A 25,583-nucleotide genomic window follows, 5' to 3' on the forward strand; every position below is an offset into this window, starting at 1 on the left:
GCTTGATAAATTTAGTTGGAATTTTTTGAAGTAACAGAGAAGGTTGATGAAGGGAATTCAATGGATGTTGTCCATTTAGCTTTTAAGGAAGTGTTTGAAAAAATACCACATAAAAGACTGGTTAACAAAATTGAGGCTCATGGGATAGAAGGGTCAGTATTAGTTTGGATAAAAAATTGGCTTAAGGACAGAAAACAGAGAGTCATGGGAAGTGGCTATTTTTCAGACTGGAGGATAGTAGACAGTGGTGTTTCCCAAGGGTCAGTGCTAGGACCACTGCTTTTTTGATGCATATAAGTGTCTTGGATATTAGAATACAGAGTAGAATTTCAAAATTTGTCGATGATACCAAACTTGGAGGAGTGGCAAACAGTGAGGATGATACAAATCGACTGCAACAGGACACATAGGCTAGCAGAATGGGTAGACAAGTGGCAGATTAAATTTAATACAGAGAAGTGTGAGGTGATGCATTTTGGCAGAAGGGATGTGGAAAGGTCATATAGACTTAATGGTACAGTTCCAAAGTGTGTGCAGAGACAGGGGGGCCTGGGGGCACATGTGCATAGATCTTTGAAGGTGGCAGGACATATTGAGAGAGTGGTTGGCAAAACATGTGGGATGTTGGGCTTCCTAAAGAGAGGTAATGAGTACAAAGCAGTGAAGTAATGCTGAACTTTTATAAAGCTTTAGTTAGGCCACAACTACCGTATTGCGACTAGTTCTGGTCACCACATTTTAGCAAAAATGTGAGGGTCCTTGAGAGGGTGCAGAGGATGTTTACCAAAATGGTTCCAGGGATGAGGGATTTTAGCTACAAGGTTAGGTTGGAGAAGCTGGGATTGTTCTCTTTGGAGCAAAGGAGATTTGATAGAGGTGTACAAGATTATGACAGCTTTAGATAAGGTAGACAAAGAAAATCTGTTCTCATTAACTGGTGGAACAAAGACTATGGGGCACAGATTTAAGATTTTGGACAAGAGATGCAGAGGGGATGCAAGGAAGAACTTTTTAATGCAGCGTGTGGTAGAATCATAGAAGGTGTAAGGCACAGAAAGAGGCCACTTGGCCCATCGTGTCTGTGCCGATCAAAAAATGATCCACCTATTCTAATCCCACCTTCCAGCACTTGGCCCGTAGCCCTACAGATTACGGCACTTGAGGTGCATATCCAGACTCCTTTTGAATGTATTGAAGGTTTCTGCCTCAACTACCCTTTCAGGCAGTGAGTTCCACACCCCCATGACTCTATGGGTGAAAAAGTTTTTCCTCATCTCCCCTCTAATTTTTCCACCAATCACTTTAAATCTGTGTCCTCTCGTCACTGACCTCTCTGCTACGGTAAATAGGCCCTTCACCTCCATCTATCCAGGTCCCTCAAAATTTTGTACATTTCAATCAGATCTCCCCTCAGTCTTCTCTGTTCCAAGGAGAACAACCCCAGCCTATCCAATCTTTCCTCATGGCTGCATTTTTCCAGTCCTGGCAACATCCTCGTAAATCTCCTCTGTACCCTCTCTAGTGTAATTACATCCTTTCTGTAATGAGATGACCAGAACTGCACACAGAACTCAAGTTGTGGCCTAACCAATGAGTTATACAGTTCCAGCATTACCTCCCTGCTCTTATATTCTATACCTCAGCTAATAAAGCAAAGGATTCCATATGCCTTCTTAACCACCTTATCAACCTGTCCTGCTACCTTCAGGAATCTGTGGACATTCACTCCTCTACACCTCTCAGTAATTTCCCATTAATCTTGTATTCCTTTGCCTTGTTTGACCTCCCCAAATGCATCACCTCACACTTCTCCAGGTTGAATTCTATTTGCCACTTTTCTACCCATCCGACCAGACCATCAATATCTTCCTGCAGCCTACAGCTATCCTCCTCGCTATCTACCACACGGGCAATCTTTGTGTCATCTGCAAACTTCTTGATCATGCTCCCCCACATTTATGTCCAAGTTGGTAATGACCTGGAACTCACGCCTGCAAGGGTGGTCGAGGCAGAGACAATCAATGATTTCGAAAGGAAATAGGATGGGCATTTAAAGGAAATAAACTTACAGGGCTATGGAGATAGAGCGGGGGAATGGGACTGACTGCATTGCTTTATGGAGCACTGGCTTGGACTCGATAGACTGAATAGCCACCTTCTGTGCTGTAAATGACTAAGTAAATGTGCAGCTTGTGCCACATGAGGGAGCCACCCAACCATCGGTGCACAGAGCCTCTGATTTCTTGGGTGTAATGTGAACGTAGATGCTCTTGCTGGTTCCAACTTTGCTGCTTCCCACCTGTGTGGAGCCCACACACATTGCAGTCTGAATGTCATACGTCATATGTCGCGATCGTGCCTCAATCAATGACTACTGCCATCAACAAGGAAAATGCCGCTGAGCTGAATTGTGAAAGACAGTAAAAATAAGCTTACTTTGATACGAAGGTGTGTCGATGGTTGTCATTCTTCTAACTGAGTATCTCAGCTCAGAGTGTCTCACCTCAGAGTGTCTACCTGACATAAAGACTACCTAAAGATGCTGGGTATATGGTTCAGAAGGGCCAGGGTATGCGCCGGAAACTGGGAGGAGCGTATAGCCAAGGTCAAACAGAAACTGGGCATGTGGGGCTGACGGTCCCTCTCCATTGCAGGTAAGAACATAGTCATCAGGTGTGAAATGCTCTCAGTGTTGCTTTATGTAGTGCATACTCCACTCCTGCACTGCGGTGATCACCTGAACATCTGGAGATCGCAAATGGACCGTGTCTGCAGCGACATGATGTACAAATCTCTAGATAAAGTGGGGGAGGGAAATGCTTCATCCAGATGGATGCTATTGTGTGCAGCTGCATCAAACTATGGGGAGAACATTGGTACACAAATACCAAGTGTCACCCCATGCTGAGGTTCTATCTGTCTCCAGTGCTGTGAAGGATGGGTCTGGCCATGTTGCCGTGGAATGCTCCATTCAGTTGGGCCCTGCTGTACCACCTGTCCCTCATGGAAAGGTTTGTGCAGGAAAATACCTTTGACTACGAGTCCATTAGGCAGTGGTCCACACATAACATCCTCAAGGCACCGCAGGAAAAGGAGATGGTGGATCCTGGCTGATTGTTACCTGAGCAGACCGTCAAAGTCATTTGGCAGAATGCCTCATCGCCAGAACTCCCAAACAAGCACCATGATGTATCTTAGCTGGTGATGAGAAGGGCCCTCCCCATCAGATCCTTCATTCACACCTGGGGCTGGATTTAGCCGCACCAGTGAGGCTCCCGGCGGTGGGCCAAAAAGGCGGTGGGAACCCTGCCTCGGTCTTTTGGAGCCTACCTGGCACCATTCAACAGCACTCAGGCACTCAAGGAAAATCAGAGGACCGGCAGCTCAGTAGTATCGGCAGCGCTACCAGAAGCCACTGCTGGTACTACAGGAGGCCTGGGAATAGGCCCAGCACTAGCGAACCAGAGAGAGGACCAGTCCGGCAGGCCCCGGCAATGAGTGCAGTGGGGTGGGGGGGAGGGAGGGAGAAGGAGGGAGGGAGCTGTTATGGGAGGTGGGATGTTTGCTGCCACAGATTGCCCACGAAGGAGGCAGCCCCCGCCCCCCACAAGCCCGGTAGGGAGGTCGCCTCGTTTTACTGGGCGACCTTCCCACGTGGAGGTGACCCCACCAGCAACTGGCTTAATTCCAGCTGTGGCAAGAGACCCTTAAGTGACTAATAATAAGCCACTTAAGAGCCTCAATTGGCCTCTGGGCAGGAAGGTCGTCTTCGGACTTTCCTGCCCCGACTTTATTGCGTTGCGAAGGGAAGGTGACAGGCCCTCCGCCCCGCCTCCCGTCGCAATTCTATGGGCCCCCCCTGCCTCCTAGCCCATCTCCAGGGAGCCCATTAAATCTAGCCCCCAAAGTCTCAGCACGACGGTAAGCTGTCTTCAAGGTGGCTGCGATGGGGAGGAGACTGTCACCCCCACTCCTTCCAGAATGTGCCTTTGCAAAGAAGGTCTTAAAGAGATGAAGTGGTTTTTGCCAAGGCTCATCGCGAGCAGGACTCTGTGCTCTATGGACTGTTCATAGGGACGCACACCGAGCCAAGCATAAACTGCTGCTGGAGGTCCATCAACTCAGTGAAAGACACTCTTTGGTCTCCCCGAAATTTGTTGGTCTTCCAGTGCAAAGAACTGTCCATGACCGAGTGCTGCAGACTGGCACATTCAAAAGTCCAGGACGGGTGCTGAGGGACACACTAAAGCTTGGAGTAGCTGCCTCTAAGGCTCAGTGCGGAAGGCCACAGTGTCGGCCCTCTTGTTATATTGCACCAAAGGGCTGGAACCCGTGTAAAACCCCTTGGCTGTATGCAGCACAGAATGTTTGATATGAAATGTAAATGTAAATTGTAAATATAATATGTAATTGTAAGGGTAATGAGGTACCTATAAGTGCCATGTACTGTACTAAAAGAAATTGAACTGTACTGCGCTTTATGCAATGTCAAATTTGAACTGTTGGGTAATGTACTTTTACAAATTTTATGAATAATGTATATTTTGGGGAAAAAAGCATTCTAGCTATGGTGAACACCTTCTGTATCGGGGTGGGGGGGTGGGGGGAAGTGGTGGAGAGTCACATCACAGACATGGTAGTTTCTAGCCTGAAAGCACTGCAACAGTCAGAATGCATTATGAACTATCTCTCCCCTCTACACCCCGCCTCCACCTCACTCACCTTCAGCAAAGCACAGTTCTCACTCCTATGTGTGAGAGAGATGCATCATAGGATGCGAGTTTTCACCCTGCTTCCCAGAACTACAGTGCCCAGTGTACCTCATAAAACTAAATTTACAAGTAAGTGTGAGGTGTGAGTACAGGACAAACGAGACCTAAATTAAAAAGATTTCTGCCTTTTGTTGTTTAGTTTAAGCTGCTAGCCAATGTATTACACATTGTTAGATATACTCATGCAATCTGCATTTAGTAGAAGCCCAAATAAACATTGGCCATAAACATATCAGAGCCTGCCACTATAAGACAACCTTACCCTCCAGTTAACCTATTCTGGGAGCTGTGCTAATTCTCCAGAGGGAGATATCGGCATTAGTTAACAAAGCCACAACCCAGAATCTGTGAATTGCCAAATAGTGGGGATAGGGTTTGGCAATCAATGAGGGGTACTGATGGACCACAGCCAGAGGGAGTTGTTTATGAAGTACCTGGATTCTGACTGAATTGCAGCAGCTTATTCGGAAGCAGAGAGTGCGAGCGAGTGATCAGCTGGGAAGGTCAGTTTCAACTGAAACTTAATTTCCTTTTGTTTTCGGCGGACCAGGGGGCTTCTGGGTAAGTAAAAACCTATATATTTGGGCCGTTTCTGAACCCGAGACACTACACGTGTAGTGTCTTCCACCCGCCCTCCTCCTCTAACCAAAAAAAAAGGACTCGGTGGTGTGTAGATAAGGTAAGGCTTTTTCTATTTCTCTTATTTTTTACCGTGTGATTGGTAAAAACTTTTCGTTCCTTTTTCGTTTATCTAAGTTAAGACTAAGTTAAGCTTAAGATTAAAAATGGCAGGAGATCTCAGAACCGTGTTATGCTCCTCTTGCTCAATGTGGGAGCTCAGGTACACAGCTGATGTCCCTGACTCCTTCACGTGCAGGACGTGTGTCCAGCTGCAGCTCTTGTTAGACCGCATGACGGCTCTGGAGCTGCGGGTGGACTCACTTTGGAGCATCCGCGATGCTGAGGAGGTCGTGGATAGCACGTTTAGCGAATTGGTCACACCGCAGATTAGGATTGCTGAGGGAGAAAGGGAATGGGTGACCAAAAGGCAGAGAAAGAGCAGGAAGGCAGCGCAGGTATCCCCTGCGGTCATCTCCCTCCAAAACAGGTATACCGTTTTGGATACTGTTGAGGGAGATGGCTCACCAGGAGAAGGCAGCAGTAGCCAGGTTCATGGCACCGTGGCTGGCTCTGCTGTTTGGAAGGGCGGGAAAAAGAGTGGAAGGGCTATAGTCATAGGGGATTCGATTGGAAGGGGAGTAGATAGGCGGTTCTGTGGTCGAAAACGAGACTCCCGAATAGTATGTTGCCTCCCAGGTGCACGGGTCAGGGATGTCTCAGATCGGCTGCAGAACATTCTGAAGGGGGAGGGTGAACAGCCAGCTGTCGTTGTGCACATAGGCACCAATGATATAGGTAAAAAACGGGATGAGGTCCTACAAGCAGAATTTAGGGAGTTAGGAGCTAAGTTAAAAAGTAGGACCTCAGAGGTAGTAATCTCAGGATTGCTACCAGTGCCACGTGATAGTCAGAGTAGAAATGAAAGAATAGTCAGGATGAATGCGTGGCTTGAGAGATGGTGCAGGAGGGAGGGGTTCAGATTTTTGGGACATTGGGACCGGTTCTGGGGGAAGTGGGACTATTACAAATTGGACGGTCTACACCTGAGCCGGACTGGAACCAATGTCCTTGGGGGTGCTTTTGCTAACACTGTTGGGGAGGGTTTAAACTAATGTGGCAGGGGGATGGGAACCAAATGAGGAGGTCAGTGGACAGTAAGGAGGTAGTAACTAAAGCTTGTAAGGAACTAGATAATGAAGTCAGAGTGACTAAGGGAAAGAGTAGGCAGGGAGCAGATGATGAACGCAAAGGGACTGGTGGTCTGAGGTGCACTTGTTTTAATGCAAGAAGTGTAGTAGGTAAGGCAGATGAACTTAGGGCTTGGATTAGTACCTGGGAGTATGATGTTATTGTTATTACTGAGACTTGGTTGAGGGAAGGGCATGATTGGCAACTAAATATCCCAGGATATCGATGCTTCAGGCGGGATAGAGAGGGAAGTAAAAGGGGTGGAGGAGTTGCATTACTGGTCAAAGAGGATATCACAGCTGTGCTGAAGGAGGGCACTATGGAGGACTCGAGCAGTGAGGCAATATGGGCAGAACTCAGAAATAGGAAGGGTGCGGTAACAATGTTGGGGCTGTACTACAGGCCTCCCAACAGCGAGCGTGAGATAGAGGTACAAATATGTAAACAGATTATGGAAAGATGTAGGAGCAACAGGGTGGTAGTGATAGGAGATTTTAATTTTCCCAACATTGACTGGGATTCACTTAGTGTTAGAGGTCGAGATGGAGCAGAATTTGTAAGGAGCATCCAGGAGGGTTTTCTAGAGCAGTATGTAAATAGTCCAACACGGGAAGGGGCCGTACTGGACCTGGTGTTGGGGAATGAGCCCGGCCAGGTGGTTGAAGTTTCAGTAGGGGACTACTTTAGGAATAGTGATCACAATTCCGTAAGTTTTAGAGTACTCATGGACAAAGACGAGAGTGGTCCTAAAGGAAGAGTGCTAAATTGGGGGAAGGCCAACTATACCAAAATTCGGCAGCAGCTGGGGAATGTAGATTGGGAGCAGCTGTTTGAAGGTAAATCCACATTTGATATGTGGGAGGCTTTTAAAGAGAGGTTGATTAGCGTGCAGGAGAGACATGTTCCTGTGAAAATGAGGGATAGAAATGGCAAGATTAGGGAACCATGGATAACAGGTGAAATTGTGAGATGAGCTAAGAGGAAAAAGGAAGCATACATAAGGTCTAGGAGGCTGAAGAAAGACGAAGCTTTGAAAGAATATCGGGAATGTAGGACCAATCAGAAACGAGGAATTAAGAGGGCTAAAAGGGGTCATTAAATATCTTTAGCAAACAGGGTTAAGGAAAATCCCAAAGCCTTTTGTTCATATATAAGGAGCAAGAGGGTAACTAGAGAAAGGATTGGCCCACTCAAGGACAAAGGAGGAAAGTTATGCGTGGAGTCAGAGAAAATGGGTGAGATTCTAAACGAGTACTTTGCATCGGTATTCACCGAGGAGAGGGACATGGCGGATGTTGAGGTTAGGGACAGATGTTTGATTACTCTAGGTCAAGTCGGCATAAGGAGGGAGGAAGTGTTGGGTATTCTAAAGGGCATTAAGGTGGACAAGTCCCCAGGTCCGGATGAGATCTATCCCAGGTTACTGAGGAAAGCGAGAGAGGAAATAGCTGGGGCCTTAACAGATATCTTTGCAGCATCCTTAAACACGGGTGAGGTCCCGGAGGACTGGAGAATTGCTAATGTTGTCCCCTTGTTTAAGAAGGGTAACAGGGATAATCCAGGTAATTATAGACTGGTGAGCCTGACGTCAGTGGTAGGGAAGGTGCTGGAGAAGATACTGAGGGATAAGATCTATTCCCATTTGGAAGAAAATGGGCTTATCAGTGATAGGCAACATGGTTTTGTGCAGGGAAGGTCATGTCTTACCAACTTAATAGAATTCTTTGAGGAAGTGACAAAGTTGATTGATGAGGGAAGGGCTGTAGATGTCATATACATGGACTTCAGTAAGGTGTTTGATAAGGTTCCTCATGGTAGGCTGATGGAGAAAGTGAAGTCGCATGGGGTCCAGGGTGTACTAGCTAGGTGGATAAAGAACTGGCTGGGCAACAGGAGACAGAGAGTAGCAGTAGAAGGGAGTTTCTCAAAATGGAGACGTGTGACCAGTGGTGTTCCACAGGGATCCGTGCTGGGACCACTGTTGTTTGTGATATACATAAATGATTTGGAGGAAAGTATAGGTGGTCTGATTAGCAAGTTTGCAGACGACACTAAGATTGGTGGAGTAGCAGATAGTGAAGGGGACTGTCAGAGAATACAGCAGAATATAGATAGATTGGAGAACTGGGCAGAGAAATGGCAGATGGAGTTCAATCAGGGCAAATGCGAGGTGATGCATTTTGGAAGATCCAATTCAAGAGTGAACTATACAGTAAATGGAAAGGTCCTGGGGAAAATTGATGTACAGAGAGATTTGGGCGTTCAGGTCCATTGTTCCCTGAAGGTGGCAACGCAGGTCAATAGAGTGGTCAAGAAGGCATACGGCATACTTTCCTTCATCGGACGGGGTATTGAGTACAGGGGTTGGCGGGTCATGTTACAGTTGTATAAGACTTTGGTTCGGCCACATTTGGAATACTGCGTGCAGTTCTGGTCGCCACATTACCAAAAGGATGTAGATGCTTTGGAGAGGGTGCAGAGGAGGTTCACCAGGATGTTGCCTGGTATGGAGGGCGCTAGCTATGAAGAGAGGTTGAGTAGATTAGGATTATTTCAATTAGAAAGACGGAGGTTGAGGGGGGACCTGATTGAGGTGTACAAAATCATGAGAGGTATAGACAGGGTGGATAGCAAGAAGCTTTTTCCCCAGAGTGGGGGATTCAATTACTAGGGGTCACGAATTCAAAGTGAGAGGGCAAAAGTTTAGGGGGGATATGCGTGGAAAGTTCTTTACGCAGAGGGTGGTGGGTGCCTGGAACGCGTTGCCAGCGGAGGTGGTAGACGCGGGCACGATAGTGTCTTTTAAGATGTATCTAGACAGATACATGAATGGGCAGGAAGCAAAGAGATACAGACCCTTAGAAAATAGGCGACATGTTTAGATAGAGGATCTGGATCGGCGCAGGCTTGGAGGGCCGAAGGGCCTGTTCCTGTGCTGTAATTTTCTTTGTTCTTTGTTCTTTGAAGGTCAGGTCTGGATCACAGCAAATGCCACTTGGTGAGTTACTGCTCAAGACTTCACAGGAGGTACGAATCCCATCGTGAGAAGGAAAGCAGAGAACCATTTATTTTATAATCCTGTAAATCTTTCCCAGAATTTCTTGTGTTGTTCTTGTAGTTGTAGCATAGCTAGGGTGTTGTTGATAAAGTCTTGGAGCCTGGATAAGGTCAACTAATAACTCTTTTATTATTTACACATCTCGATCTACATTGTCCACAAGCCTCTCAAGCTAGCATCTTCTTCCAAAGCCCATTACCATGTAACTACTACATCATCACTACAGTGTGAGGGGTTGCTCTCACTGTCTCCAGCATTAACCCTCTTAGGTCCTTATACTACATCTCCCCCCAAGTCTTTATCCAAACATTTTCTTTAACAGATATACATTCTTGACTTTACCTAGTACCCTTTCTCCTCCCAAGTCTTTGACTTCACAGATTTAGTCTGTTAGGAGGTTTCATGACTCTCACTGATCTTGTTCTAGTCTGACTGGGATGATTAGTAGTCTTAATTTTTTTTAACGAAGGATTGTAGTACCCTGTTTGCTCTGGGTTTCTTCATCTTCATTTGGTTCTTCCAAATAAATGATTGATTGTTGGTTCTGGGGAATAGGAATAATGTTTCTCCTATTTCTACATATGTTCCCTTCTCTTGTGTGTATCATATACGATCTCTGGTAGTTTTAATCTCTGTGGATTACATTACCTTCCCTTTCTATTCTCGATCCATACTCTTTGGCCTTCACTCAGTTTCGGTAAGTCTCTGGCACGAAATCTTTTGTTGTAATTTTGAGTTTGTTGCCTTCTATAAGAGTTTTCCTGTTCTCTTACTCTCTTAGCCCCAGACATCCAATCATGGAAGCAATTTTTTTAAGCAACATAGGAAGTTGCATTCTTATCTTGCTGCCTATCAGTAACTCTGCAGGTGATTACACACCATTTGATGTGTGGACTATCGATAAATTAGAAGTGAGGTTGAAAGATCTTCATTCTTCTTCAATAAGGACTTTATGGTTCTTGCAACTCTTTCCGCTTCACCATTCAACTGTGGATAACTTAGTGAACTTGAGACGTTGAAATCCCATTCTTATTGCAAACTGTGAAATATTCATTTGCAAACTGTGGTCCACTGTCTGACAGTATTTCGTCAGGGATAACATGTGTCACAAAGAGTTCTTGTAGAACTCTTATAACTGCTTCGATTGTTGTTGAATATAACTTTCTCACTTCTATCCACCTTGAGAAATAATGATGATTAGGTAGGACTTTCCGTTGAACATGAATAAATCCATACCCAGACATTCCCATGATCTTGTCGGAAATTGAGTAGTTATCAGAGGTTCACGCTATTCTGGTCTTTGTATTGCACAGATCTGACAGTTCTGGATCACATTTTCAATGTCTTTGGATATTCCTGGCCACCACACTGATGATTGTGCCCTTGCTCTGCACTTTGTATTCCCATGTGGCCTTGACGTAGACGTTCCAAGATATCTGATCTAAGTAACCTGGGAACGACTAGTCTGTCATTATAAACTAGTAAATCAATGATTGTGAAGTATTTTCTATATTCATAGAAAGTTTCATTGTCTTCCCACTAGGACGTTCTTGTGGCCACCTTGTGTGCAATACTGCCTTACACGAATACATTCTTCATTGCTTTTTTGGGTGTGACGAATTTCTTGCAGTTTCTGTATACTTGCCGGCCATTGGTGCGCAGTATATAGTGAATATGACTATCTTGTCCACAAAATTCACATCTTGTTGTGTCAGATGGTCTACCGTTGCTCTTGATATTGCATCAGTGGACGTTTGCAACTTTCCCTGGACATTTATGGTCTTGTACATATATCCCATCAATCTTAAACAAAATCTTTGGATTGTTGGAGATATTTTTGCGATTTCCTTCTCATACAAAGATACCAAAGGTTTATGGTCTGTCTCAATGACGACTCTCAATCCAACAATGTAATCAGAAACCTTCTCACATATCCAGGTGACGGCAAGTGCTTTTTTTTCAATTACTATATACCTTATCTCTGTCTCGGACAAAGTTCTAGATGCATAGTATATTGGTCTGCAAGAACCATCAGGTTGCCCCTGGAAAAGGACTGCCCCTAGCCCCTTGGAGGAGGTATCTGCAGCTATCGTTGTGGGTAGTGTCGGGTTATAATGTGCCAAGATGTCCGGCGATATGAGCACTTCTTTAATCTTCTGGAATGCTTGTTCTTGATGTGAACTCTAAACCATGCTTGCTTTTTTTTTGAGAAGTTGTCTTAGCAGTTCTGTTACCTGTGCTAAATGAGGTAGAAATTTGGCTAACTGATTCACCATTCCAAGGAATCTTTGAAGCTGTTGAATTGAAGTAGGAGTAGGGAATTCTGTAGTGGCTCGTGTCTTCTGTGCGTCTGCCATAATACCTTTACTACTTACTATATGTACCAAGAAACAAACTGATGTCATGCAGAATTCACACTTCTCGTTCACCCTGCTTCTTGAAACTGTTGTAAAACTGATCAAACTCTTGGTCATGTTCCACGACTGACTGCCCATGTGCCAGGATGTCATCCATGTGACAAATAACTCCCTCGAGCCCTTCTAAGACATTATACATAAACCTTTAGAAGATCTCTGGTGCAGAAGTTACCCCAAACAATAACCGATTGAAACAAAACTTTTCGAATGGGATTATTAATGTGGTTAGTAATCTTGAGGTCTCGTCTAAGGGAACCTGCCAAAACCCACTATTGGCATTGAATTTGATAAGCATGATGCCGAGACAATTTTGCCGAGCCGATATCCACTGTGGACACTGGATGAATTTCCTGTGTCACTGCTTTGTTAAGCTGCATTAAATCCACACAGATACAAAGAGAGTACCATTTTGGTTTGGGACTGGAACCATAGCCTAACACCACTCCATTGGTTTCGTAACAGGAGAAATTATTCCCATCCTGGTCATCTCTTCCAGCTGGTCTTGAACTTCATTCATCAATGTGTGTGGTATCTTTCTTGTAAAGATACATACTGGTCTGGCATCTTCTTTAAGTATGTTTCTATTCTCTGTCTTGAGTCTTCCTAGACCTGAAAAAAGTTTTGGATAGTCTGCTTGAAAGCGACTGTTTACCTGTGGCTGTTTAACTTCAATCTTCTTGATCAGATGTAGGTCTAAGCACGCTTTTCTGCTTAACAGGGAAAATTCTTGGTTTTGCAAGACATATAGGGTTTCCATAATTCGTCTCCCTCTATGTTGAAGAGTTAGTTGAAGCTTACCCTTCACTTTCAGTTGGGTCCCGCCTGTACCATGCAACTATGTGTCTGCCAGTTGCAAGCAATGTCTCATCAACCATGGCTCCTGGTCTGACAGAACTGTGACACTAGCACCTGTGACCAATTTGAAATTGGTTAGATGTTCATTTCCATAAATATCCGCCATCCAAAATCCTTGATTTGGGTCATTAATTTCTCCTATGAAACCTCCTGGTTCATTTTCTGCTGGAAGTTGATGCATTTCATTCACCGCTTTGTGTGAAGGTCTTTTGCTTTGCGATTTTGAGCGAAGAGGTCTTGCTCTGGCACATTTTTCCATAATGGCCTGTCTTTTTACAGTTGAAACATTCTGCTTTACTAGCAGAACACTGTTCCCGTCTGTGGATCTTCCTGACTCCACAGCGCTGGCACTGTTTTCTGGTGTCATGCACCTTCTGAGCTATGTGTCTTTTTCTCTGTAGATTGCTTTTCTGTCTTTGGCTTCAAGAACTGTACAGTCATTGGATTTCTTCTAATCCAAGACTTCTCTTCAGCCCGCAGTATGGCTCTATGATGTTTACAGACCTCAGCCTGTCGTACAATCTGAATTGCCATCGAGTGTAAGGTTATCTTTCAACTGTAAGAGATCTGATAAAGACTCAGCTAATCCAACAACTATTCAGTCCCATATCAGTCTTCAATTCTCCATAGTCACATCCCTCAGCCAATCTGCACAGATCATTTATAAAAGAATCTACGGATTTGCTATCTTCAGGACTCATACAAACATATGAATTAGGAGCAGGAATAGGCCACTCGGCCCCTCAAGCCTGCTCTGCCGTTCAATAAGATCATAGCTGATCTGATTGTAACCTCAACTCTACATTCCCACCCACCCCCAATAACCTTTCACCCCCTTGCTTATCAATAATCTATCTACCTCGCCCTTAAAAATATTCAAAGACTCTGCGTCCAACGCCTTTTGAGGAAGAGAGTTCCAAAGACTCACGACACTCTGAGAGAAAACATTTCTCCTCATCTCTGTCTTAAATGGGTGACCCCTTATTTTTACACAGTGATCCCTACTTCTAGATTCTCCCACAAGAGGAAACATCCTTTCCACATCCATCCTGTCAAGACGCCTCAGAATCTTACATGTTTCAATCAAGTCGCTTCTTACTCTTCTCAACTCCCGCCTAGCATGTCCAACCTTTCCTCATTGTCCCACAAAGAATGATTATCCATATAACATTCAATGGGTATCCTATCTTCAGAACATGCCTTGTTCAGAATTTCACCGAAAATATTTGACAAATAGAACTCTATATCCAGTGCCACCACAAGACCCAGTGTTTCTACAGCTAAAGTGCTTTTAATGACCCGTTTTATTTTCTTAGCCTTCCAAGCTAAAGGACAATATTTCCCATTTTCACCCATCAGAGATATTATGAAACCAGGTGCATTCGAATACCCATCAGCAAGATTAGCATGTGAAATATCACTAAAAATTGGGTCACCCCAGAATGCCCTCTTTGTTCTACCAGGGCTGCAGGAAATGACTGTTTCCCCAGGAATTTCTTTAAGGCAGCAGACATTTGATCCAACAGGGAGTCTTTGTCCAAGAACCAAACCTGAGTTAGAACCAGGAGCCTGTCCATATGTGACACCCTAGCATAATCTAGCAATTTAAATGCTAGCACTGAACCAGGGATCTCCAAATTGAATTTCCTCAATCTTCTATACAGTCTGTTAAAGTCCATGATATATTTCTCCATTGAATAACCATCTGTTTTCCAAAATCTATCAAGTCTGACCATGCCTCATACGCATTCAATAGGTCACCTTTCTTGTAAATTTCATCCAAGAATTCGAACAGAAGATCCAACCCTTCATCAGTACCCAACTGACAAGCACCGAGTTCACAAAGCACATTAACACAGTATTATCTTTCCATATCAAGCTTTCTGGAGTTTGACAGTGCCTTCGGCTGCCCGGTCCTAACTCTGGAATTTCCTCCCTACCCCTCTCCACCTCGCTTTCCTCCATTAAGCTGCTCCTTAAAACCTACCTCTTTGATCAAGCTTTTGGTCATTTGCCCTAATATCTCCTTATCTGACTTGGTGTCAAATGACTTCTTCCTGTTCCTTCCTTCTGTCACTCTCTGTACCAAACTACTTTCAGTTCAGTTCAGCCTCCCAAGCATGAAATGAAAATTATTGCAGAGAAGTATTTTAAGTGAGCGTTTTTGAAGGAATAAGGAGGAAAAAGAGGCAATATAAACTAAATAGTGCAATTTTAAAGTGGCTGCATGAACAGATGTAACTAGCCACATATCCCTGATTAGAAACGGCTGAAGGCACTGGATACTGCAAAGGCTATGTCATAGAGTCATACAGCATAGAAACAGGCCCTTCGGCCCACCACATCCATGCCGACCATAATGCCTATCTATACTAATTCCACCTGCCTGCATTAATTCCATATCCCTCTATGCCTTGCTCATTCAAGTACCCGTCCAGACGCCTCTTAAATGTTGCTACTGTTCCTGCCTCCACCACCTCCTCAGGCAGCTCATTCCAGATACCTACTATTCTTTGTGTGAAAAATCTACCCCTTTGATCCCCTTTAAACCTCCTCCCTCTCACCTTAAATCTATGCCCTCTAGTTTTAGTCACCCCTACCATGGGAAACAAACTCTGGCTATCTACCCTATCTATACCTCTCATAATTTTATATACCTCTATCATGCCCCTCTCAGCCTCCTTCGCTCCAGGGAAAACAGACCGAGCCTATCAGGGCTATGGGCCCTGACAACATTCCAGCAATTGTACTGAAGACTTGTGCTCCAGAACTAGCCACATCCTTAGCCAAGCTTTCCAGTACAACTACAACACTGACATCTACCCAGAAATGTGGAAAATTTCCCAAGTATGTCCTGTAAACAAAAAGCAGGACAAATCCAACCCAGCCAATTACCGCCCTATCAATCTACTCTTGATCATCGGCAAAGTGATGGAAGGGGTCGTCAACAGTGCTATCAACCGGCACTTGCTCAGCAATAACCTACTCACTGACGCTCAGTTTGAGTTCCATCAGGGTAACTCAGCTCCTGACCTCATTACAGCCTTTGTCCAAACATGGACAAAAGAGCTAAGCTCCAGACGTGAGGTGAGAATGACAGCCCTTGACATCAAGGCAGCATTTGACCAAGTATGGCACCAAGGAGTCCTAACAAAACTGGAGTCAATGGGAATCAGGGGGAAAACTCCCTGTTGGTTGGAGTCATACGTAGCACAACGGAAAATGGTTGTGGTTGTTGGAGGTCAATCATCTCAGTCCCAACACATCACTGCAGGAATTCCTCAGGGTAATGTTCTTGGCGCAACCATCTTTAACTGCTTCATCAATGACCTTCCCTTCATCATTAGGTCAGAAGTGGGGATGTTCGCTGATGATTGCACTATGTTCAGCACCATTCGCGACTCCTCAGATAATGAAGCAGCCCATGTCCAGATGCAGAAAGACCTGGACAGCATCCAGGCTTGGGCTGATAAGTGGCAAGTAGCATTCGTGCCACACAAGTGCCAGGCGATGACCATCTCAAAACAAGAGAATCTAACCATCTCCTCAATGTTCAATGGCATTACTATCACTGAATCACTATCAACATCCTGGGGGGTTACCATTGACCAGAAACTGAACTGGACGAGCCACATAAATACTGTGGCTACAAGAGCAGGTCAGAGGCTGAGAATTCTGCGGCGAATAACTCACCTCCTGACTCCCCAACGCCTGTCCACCATGAACAAGGCACAAATCAGGAGTGTGATGGAATACTCTCCACTTGCCTGGATGGGTGCAGCTCCAACAACACTCAAGAAGCTCGACAGCATCCAGGACAAAGCAGCCTGCTTGATTGGCACCCCATCCACCACCTTCAACATTCACTCCCTTCAGCACCAATGCACAGCGGCAGTGGCAGTATGTACCATCTACAAGATGCACTGCAGCAACTCACCAATGCTCCTTCGACAGCACCTTCCAAACCCGCGACCTTTACCACCTAGAAGGACAAGGGCAGCAGATGCATGGGAACACCACCATCTGCAGGTTCCCCTCCAAGCCGCACACCATCCTGACTTGGAACTATATCGCCTTTCCTTCACTGTCGCTGGGTCAAAATCCTGGAACTTCCTTCCTAACAGCACTGTGGGTGTACCTACACCCGAATGACTGCAACGGTTCATGAAGGCAGCTCGGCACCAGCTTCTCAAGGGCAATTAGGGATGGGCAATAAATGCTGGCCTCGCCAATGATGCCCACATCCCATGAACCAATAAAAAAAAGTTCACCGTGTTTGGTAAGTTCATTTGTAACAATGGCTGAATTTTACTCGCCCTCTGATGTTAGGATTCGTGACAGGGGGGGCCTGGAAAATTCTTCCGGGAGAAGCCTGCCATGACTCCCAACTCTGGGAAGGCCCCGCTGCATTTTACCTGTGGCGGTGAGGCCTCGGTGTGGCCAGCCACCCACCCCCCCACCGCTTGGCGGCAAGGCCTTCATTTTCATATGCAAATTATAGTAAAATTAAAGAATAATTACTTACCTGGTAGCGACGGCCATCCCACACCGACATTCCGGCCACTGGCCAGAACTCCCGCGCGTTTGGAATTCCATTTGGAGTTCTGAGGCATGACACTGGTGGGGAGGGGGGAGGAGTGAAAATTTCAGGGCGGAGGGAGGGGGGAGCAGAGAAAACCACTCCAATTGGGTGTGGGGATGGTGGGAAAAGATTGAGGGTCAAATGTGCTGAAGTTGGGGATTGAAAGTTTGTCATTTAAACAAGTGGTTTTCCGGATTTTATTTATTGAAATCTCAGTCGGGGGTTGCTGGGAGGGAAAGGAAGTTGAAAGTTTCAATAACATTTTATTTTTCATTTCAGTTCGGCGGCACCTTTAAAAATTTCAGTCTAACTTTAAAACCCCTTTAAAAATGGCACTGGCACCTGCATGGTGCGCCGGATGCTGTTGCCGGGGACAGAGCAGCGCGCTCATAAAATTCAGCCCAATGACTCAAACTCTTTGAACTCCTCTGTCAATGAGGGTGTGTCTTTCAAGAGGTGCCCTCCCCTCTCCGTCCTCCGAGCTCCTTTGCACAGGCCTGGGAGGACTCTGTGAAGATCCGTGCCATCTTTGATATGTTGCTGACAATGACATCACAGTCACTGCAACTGCATGTGTGCTGGAAGTGCAACCTCTACATTTGCGGCATCACCACATGCAACCATTAACAATATGGGATAATTTATTATTCAACAGCATATGCTTGGCACCTTCCTCTGTGGCTGTGCCCCAATGCTGGTTTCCTTTCGAGACATGAGGCAGCACCCCAGTTGCATTGTCAATTGCACAAGTGCCTGCCAATCTGTGCAAGTACCCTGATCCAAAAATTTGAGAATGGGTCACTGGTACCATTTTGCACTCCCATCACTGGTGTATTCCCTACGTGTGTCCAAAGCGACACCTGATCTGTGATAATTATGCAAATAAACTATAACTCCATTCCCATTCAGGAGAGATTAGCAACAGTTTGCAAACCTGGTAAATATGACTAACCCAACCATAGGAAAATTACCTCACAACGTCCATCGTTTCAGAGCAGCAATAAACAAGCAAATAAAAAAGTGGAGCATATTGCCAAATTAATAAAGTATAGGTCTAAAGTATCGAGTGGAAGCTATACTGTCCTCTGGTAAGTCTGTGGTTTGAATACTGCATTTTTAACAGAAAACATACAAGTTATGTAGAGAAAAATTAATTGGCCTGAAGTTACTTGAAAATTTGTGTCAAAATAATGGAATAAGTACAGCTTACTTTTAATGGCAAAGAAATAAATACCTGAACCAGCAGGGTGATCGGTCCACTTTTATCTATTTCAAGTATTTCACCATTCTTGGTTCCTACAAGTATATGGCCATGTCCCAATGTAATGGCACGTAATGAAGGATTGTCTTCTAGAAGTAAACCTGCAAAGACACCATAGAATCATACACCTTTCAGCATAAGAGTAGTCTATTTGGCCAACTGTCTCTGTGACTCAGAGCCATCTACTCTATTCCTGTTTCTTAGTTCATTCCCCCACCATTTTATATTTTCTTTCCTCATATATTTTACTAATATCCTCTTAAATGTTCTAACTAATACAATTGCAGCAGCCATTTGTGGTAAAGCATCTCGTGTATTCTAATAACCTTTTGCATGAAAAAAATCTTCTAACCTCCTCTTTATACTTCTAGTATAAATTCATTTTGGGATTTTTTTTGTACAGAGTTGAATGTTTTTGTTAATTTTATTTTAAATTACATTGTTTCCCCATTTGCATACCAAAAAGCTTAGCTTCAATAACAGATAAACAGTAAATTTGGTACTGAACACAGTGTTGCTCGATTAGATGAAATAGGGCAAATGAGTAACAATAGCCCGGATTTTATGATGGTAATGACGGCGACATTGTCAACATTTGTAGTCATTAACCCACTGAAACTGACAGCAACTTTAAGAGTCCGTACATGTGCAGAATAACTCGAGAAATCCATAAGTTGCTGACAGTGAGTCTACGCTCCTCTAGAGGGTGTGCTGTAGAGATTCCCACAAACTGCAATCTCCATTGCAATCAATGAGGAGAACTTCCAGTCTATGCTGTTAGTCTCATTGTAAAAACCCTTGAAAAAGTTACCCCTTGTTGAATGAGGTGTAACTGGGCTTTTAACTGCATAGTAACTTCATAATTACTGCTGAACACCCTTAAAAGCCTGAAAATTTTATATTTGTGAAATGTCAAATTTCTCCACAATGCTAAAAAATTCCACATATTTTAAAAAAAATTTAAAGTTTGTTTATCTTTATTTTAGCTTCTATCTTAATCCAAACGTAAATAGTTTATTTTGCTATCTGGAAAATTTAAACTAGAAGTGAAGGATATTAAATGCTTTTAACATCCTGGTTTGCTGTGTGTGAATACTTAAAGTGATTGGCTGCTTACCAGCTTACTGACATTACTGCTGCTGCAGCCAAATTATCCCCTTGACTTGGTGCCAGATTTAAACTGCAGTAGGGAAAGGGAAAAACCAGGCCACAGAAAACGCTAGATCTTTGTGGGCAGCTTTCTTCGAGGTCAGTGGCAAGTGCTGTTGCTTCACTGCTGACCGCAAAATCCAGGCCAATGTGCTACTAAGGCTATTAACTGATGCACTATCACACACAGAGGTGAAAACCGGGAGGTGGGGATGAAGCGGGGAAGGCAACCTAGAAATTCTGAATTGGTAGGGGGGTAGGGGAGGGTGCGAGTGGTGGTGGGTCAGAGCCAGGCAATTGGGAGGGAGAGATTGGGACTCAGGATGGGAGCTTGGTGGGGTGTGGAGAGCAGCAATTTTGGAGTCAGACTATCGGGAACAAAGGAAGGAGAATTTGGGGCTTGGTGGGGACAAGTCAGACCCTGGCAGGAGACTCAGAATAGGAGATGGCATAACAACTCGCTATGTAAAAAAAAACTCATCCCCCCAGGGTTTTATGTCAATTATCTTAAATCTGTGTCCTCTGGTTACTGATCCTCCTACCAGTGGAAAAAGTTTCCCCCCATCTGCTCTGTCAAAACTCCTCATAATTTTGAATACCCTGATTAAATCTCCCCTTAACCTTCTTTGCTCTAAGGAGAACAATCCTCAGTCATTTAGGACTGAGATTCACTCTTCACTCAGAGGGTTGTGAATCTTTGGAATTCTCTACCCCAGAGGGCTGTGGATGCTCAGTCGATGAGTATATTCAAGACTGAGATAAATAGATTTTTCAAGACTAAAGGAAATCAAGGGGTATGGGGATAAGGTGGCAAAGTGGAGTTGATATAAAAGTTCAGCTATGATCTTATTTACTGGTGGAGCAGGTTGGTAAGGGCCATAGGGCCTATTTCTGCTGCTATTTCTTATGTTCTTTTTTTAAAAATTTTTTTTATTTAGAGATACAGCACTGAAACAGTCTCTTCGGCCCACCGAGTCTGTGCCGACCAACAACCACCCATTTATACTAATCCTACATTAATCCCATATTCTTTACCACATCCCCACCATTCTCCTACCACTTACCTACACTAGGGACAATTTACAATGGCCAATTTACCTATCAACCTGCAAGTCTTTTGTAGGTGGGAGGAAACCGGAGCACCCGGCGGAAACCCACGCAGACACAGGGAGAACTTGCAAACTCCACACAGGCAGTACCCAAAATTGAACCCGGGTCACTGGAGCTGTGAGGCTGCGGTGCTAACCACTGCGCCACTGTGCGTTCTTATGTCCTCGAGATTCTTCACATATTGTAAATGAATTTCCTCACCCTGGTATCATTCTGGTAAATCTTGTTGTACCCTCAAGAGGCCTTAACATCCTTTCCATAGTGTGATGCCCTGAACTGGATATAATACTCTAGCTGGAGTTTAACCAGTGATTTATAAAAGTTTACCGGAACTTCCATGTTTTATTTATTTAGTTTTTTATTTTATTTAGAGATACAGCACTGAAACAGGCCCTTCGGCCCACCGAGTCTGTGCCGACCAACAACCACCCATTTATACTAATCCTACATTAACCCCATTTTCTCTACTACATCCCCACCATTCTTCTACCTACACTAGGGGCAATTTATAATGGCCAATTTACCTATCAACCTGCAAGTCTTTTGGCTGTGGGAGGAAACTGGAGCACCCGGAGAAAACCCACACAGACACAGGGAGAACTTGCAAACTCCACACAGGCAGTACCCAGAACTGAACCCGGGTCGCTGGAGCTGTGAGGTTGTGGTGCTAACCACTGCGCCACTGTGCCGCCCAATATATTTTAGAACCAACAAGGAAACAAGCCATCCTAGATTTATTAATGAGTAACAGACTAGAATTAGTTAAAAATCTGATGGTAAGGGCACATCTTACAAATACTGACCATAATATTGATAGTTTGAGGAGAACGGACAGTCTCAAACCAAGGCTTTAAATTTAAGTAAGGGCAAACTTCAAAGGGATAATAAATCGATTGACCACAGTAAACTGTTAATGGGTAAACCTACAAACAGTTGAAGTATTAAACGGCAATGGCTCCACTTCTGCCATTAAGCAACCATGATCAACAAATGAGGTCACAGATAGTATCAAGCCAAAAGAAAAGGTGTACAAATTTTTTTAAAACTGGAAATCGAGCACACTGGGAGAGCTATAAAATGCAACAAACAGATACAAGTTTCAAGAGATACTAAAAGGGAATATGAATAAAAAGATATTAAAACAAATAGCAATAGTTTTCATAAATATATCAAGATAGGGAATGGTAAAGGAAAATATGGGGCAATTAAAGGCAGATGCAGGCAATACTAATAATGGACAATCAGGAAATGGAAAACTTTTTAAATGACTACTTTGTGTCTGTTTTCACACTGGAGCAAGAGAACAAAATACTAGTGGTACTAAGCAACCTAAAAGTAAGTCTAGAGATGAATTTAGTGCATTTAGTTTCATAAATGGTAATGGAGAAAACAATGGGACTTAAGATAGACAAATTACCAAAACAAGATTGTTTCCAGCCCAGGGTATTAAAGTAAATAGCTGAGAAATTTCAGATGCATTAATCATAACTTTAGAAAATTCTCTGGATTCAGGAATTGTGCCTTTATTGGAATATTCCAAACACCACTCCATTATTTAAGAGAGGGAGGGAGAAACTAGGTAACTACAGAACTGGAATGTATCATCATAGGCAGTGACTAAGCACTTGGTCAAGTATGAGCTGATCAAAAAAGCACGGATTTGTGAAGGCAGGTTATGTCTGACTAATCTAGTTGAATGTTTGGAGGACGTGACTAGTATGGTGGAGAGGGGAGTGTTATTGGATGTTGTCTATATGGACCTCCTGAAGGCATTTAATAAGGTTCTGTGGAAGACATTATTAGCAAAAATAAAAGTGCATAGAATTGGAAGTAATCTGGTGTCATGGATCAGAAATTGGTTGGGAGGTAGGAGATACGAGGGTAGGGAATATTCTCTGTTTGGCAGATGCAAAAAATAGTGTTCCCAGAGAGCTGTACTGGGGCCCCAGCATTTTATCATATATATCAATGACTTGGATGAAGAAATAGAAAGTTGTATATCCAAGTTTGCAGATGACACTAAGATAGGAAGCACTGCAAAATGTGTAGATGGGATAGTAAATTACAAAGGGACATAGACAGACTAAAGAGGGGATAAGATTATGGGACACAAGAGGTCAATATGGAAAGTGTGAGTTCATCTTCCATGGATCCGAGAAAGTCAAATCAAAATGTTTTCTTAATGGTGAGAGACTAGGAGCTTTGGATGATTTAAATGCCCATATACACTAATTATTAAAAGCTATTGCACATATACAAAAAGTAATCAAAAATTAATGCAGAGACGAAGTGGGCCTACATCAGAGACGCCATCTATGGATCAGTGATGACCACCTTTGGCAAAGGTGAGAAGCAGAATGCCGACTGGTTTCAATCTCACTTTGAAGAGCTGGAACCTGTCACAGCCGCTAAGCGCACTGCACTGTTGAACTATAAGAAAGCGCCCAGCGAGTCAACATCCGTAGCACTTAAAGTAGCCAGAAGCGCTGCACAAAGAACAGCCAAACGCTGTGCAAATAGCTACTGGCAACACCTATGCAGTCGTATTCAGCTGGCCTCCGACACTGGAAACATCAGAGTATGATGGTATTAAGAGAGCTTTTGGGCCAACCATCAAGAAGACCGACCCCCTCAAGTCTAAATCAGGGGAAACGATCACTGACCAATGCAAGCAAATGGACCGCTGGGTGCAGCATTACCTAGAACTGTACTCCAGGGAAAATGTTGTCACTGATACCATCCTCAATGCAGCCCAGTCTCTGCCAGCCATGGATGAGCTGGACGAACAGCCAACAAAATCGGAACTCAGTGAGGCCATTGATTCTCTAGTCAGTGGAAAAGCCCCTGGAAAGGACGGCATTACCCCTGAAATAATCAAGAGTTCCAAGCCTGCTATACTCTCAGCACTCCATGAACTGCTTTGCCTGTGCTGGGATGAGGGAGCAGTACCACAGGACATGCGTGATGCCAATATCATCACCCTCTATAAGAACAAGGGTGACCGTGGTGACTGCAACAACTAACCGTGGAATCTCCCTCCTTAGCATAGAGGGGAAAGTCTTCGCTCGAGTCGTTTTAAACAGACTCCAGAAGCTGGCTGAGCGTGTCTACCCTGAGGCACAGTGCGGCTTTCGAGCAGAGAGATCCACCATTGTCATGCTGTTCTCCCTTCGCCAGCTACAGGAGAAATGCCGTGAACAACAGATGCCCCTCTACAATGCTTTCATAGATCTCACCAAAGCCTTTGACCTTGTCAGCAGACGTGGCCTTTTCAGACTACTAGCAAAGATCGGATGTCCACCAAAGCTACTAAGTATCATCACCTCATTCCATGACAATATGAAAGGCACAATTCAGCATAACGGTGCCTTATCAGACCCCTTTCCTATCCTGAGTGGCGTGAAACAGGGCTGTGTTCTCGCACCTACACTGTTTGGGATTTTCTTCTCACTGCTGCTCCCACATGCGTTCAAGTCTTCAGAAGAAGGAATTTTCCTCCACACAAGATCTGGTGGCAGGTTGCTCAACCTTGCCCGTCTTAGAGCCAAGATCAAAGTATGGAAAGTCCTCATCAGGGAACTCTTCTTTGCTGACGATACTGCATTAACATCCCACACAGAAGAGTGTCTGCAGAGACTCATCGAGAGGATTGCGGCTGCCTGCAACGAATTTGGCCTAACCATCAGCCTCAAGAAAACGAACATCATGGGACAGGACATCAGAAATGCTCCATTCATCAATATCGGCGACCACACTCTGGAAGTGATACAAGAGTTCACCTACTTAGGCTCAACTATCACCAGTAACCTGTCTCTCAATGCAGAAGTCAACAAGCGCATGGGAAAGACGTCCGCTGCTATGTCCAGACTGGCCAAGAGGGTCTGGGAAAATGGTGCATTAACACGGAACACAAAATTCCGAGTGTTTCAAGCCTGTGTCCTCAGTACCTTGGTCTACGGCAGCAAGGCCTGGACAATGCATGTCAGCCAAGAGCGATGTTTCAACTCATTCCATCTTCGCTGCCTCCGGAGAATCCTTGGCATTAGGTGGCAGGACCGTATCTCCAACGCAGAAGTCCTCGAGGCGGCCAACATCCTCAGCATATACACCCTACTGAGCCAGCGGCACTTGAAATGGCTTGGCCATGTGAGTCGCAGGGAAGTTGGCAGGATCCCCAAGGACGCATTGTACAGCAAGCTTGTCACTGGTATCAGACCCACCGGCCGTCCATGTCTCTACTTTAAAGATGTCTGCAAATGTGACATGAAGGCCTGTGACATTGACCACAAGTCGTGGGAGTCAGTTGGCAGTGATCGCCAGAGCTGGTGGACAGCCATAAAGATGGGGCTAAAGAGTGGCGAGTCGAAGAGACTTAGCAGTTGGCAGGAAAAAAAACAGAAGTGCAAGGAGAGAGCCAACTGTATAACAGCCCTGACAACCAATTTTATCTGCAGCACCTGTGGAAGAGTCTGTCACTCTAGAATTGGCCTTTATAGCCACTCCAGGCGCTGCTCCACAAACCACTGACCACCTCTAGGCGCTTACCCATTGTCACTCGAGCCAAGGAGGC

General features: G+C 44.6%; 1 protein-coding gene across 1 annotated transcript in view; it reads right to left on the reverse strand.

Annotated features, from left to right (window-relative positions):
• LOC137376798 (echinoderm microtubule-associated protein-like 6) overlaps positions 1-25,583 on the reverse strand; it is a 741,885-nt gene that overhangs the window by 247,193 nt on the left and 469,109 nt on the right. The window contains exon 21 of the mRNA XM_068045814.1: positions 18,728-18,855. Coding sequence (XP_067901915.1) covers positions 18,728-18,855 — 128 coding nt within the window. The remainder of the gene's footprint in view (positions 1-18,727; positions 18,856-25,583) is intronic.

This window comes from Heterodontus francisci, chromosome 13 (assembly GCF_036365525.1).
Source record: "Heterodontus francisci isolate sHetFra1 chromosome 13, sHetFra1.hap1, whole genome shotgun sequence".
Lineage (NCBI taxonomy): Eukaryota > Metazoa > Chordata > Chondrichthyes > Heterodontiformes > Heterodontidae > Heterodontus > Heterodontus francisci.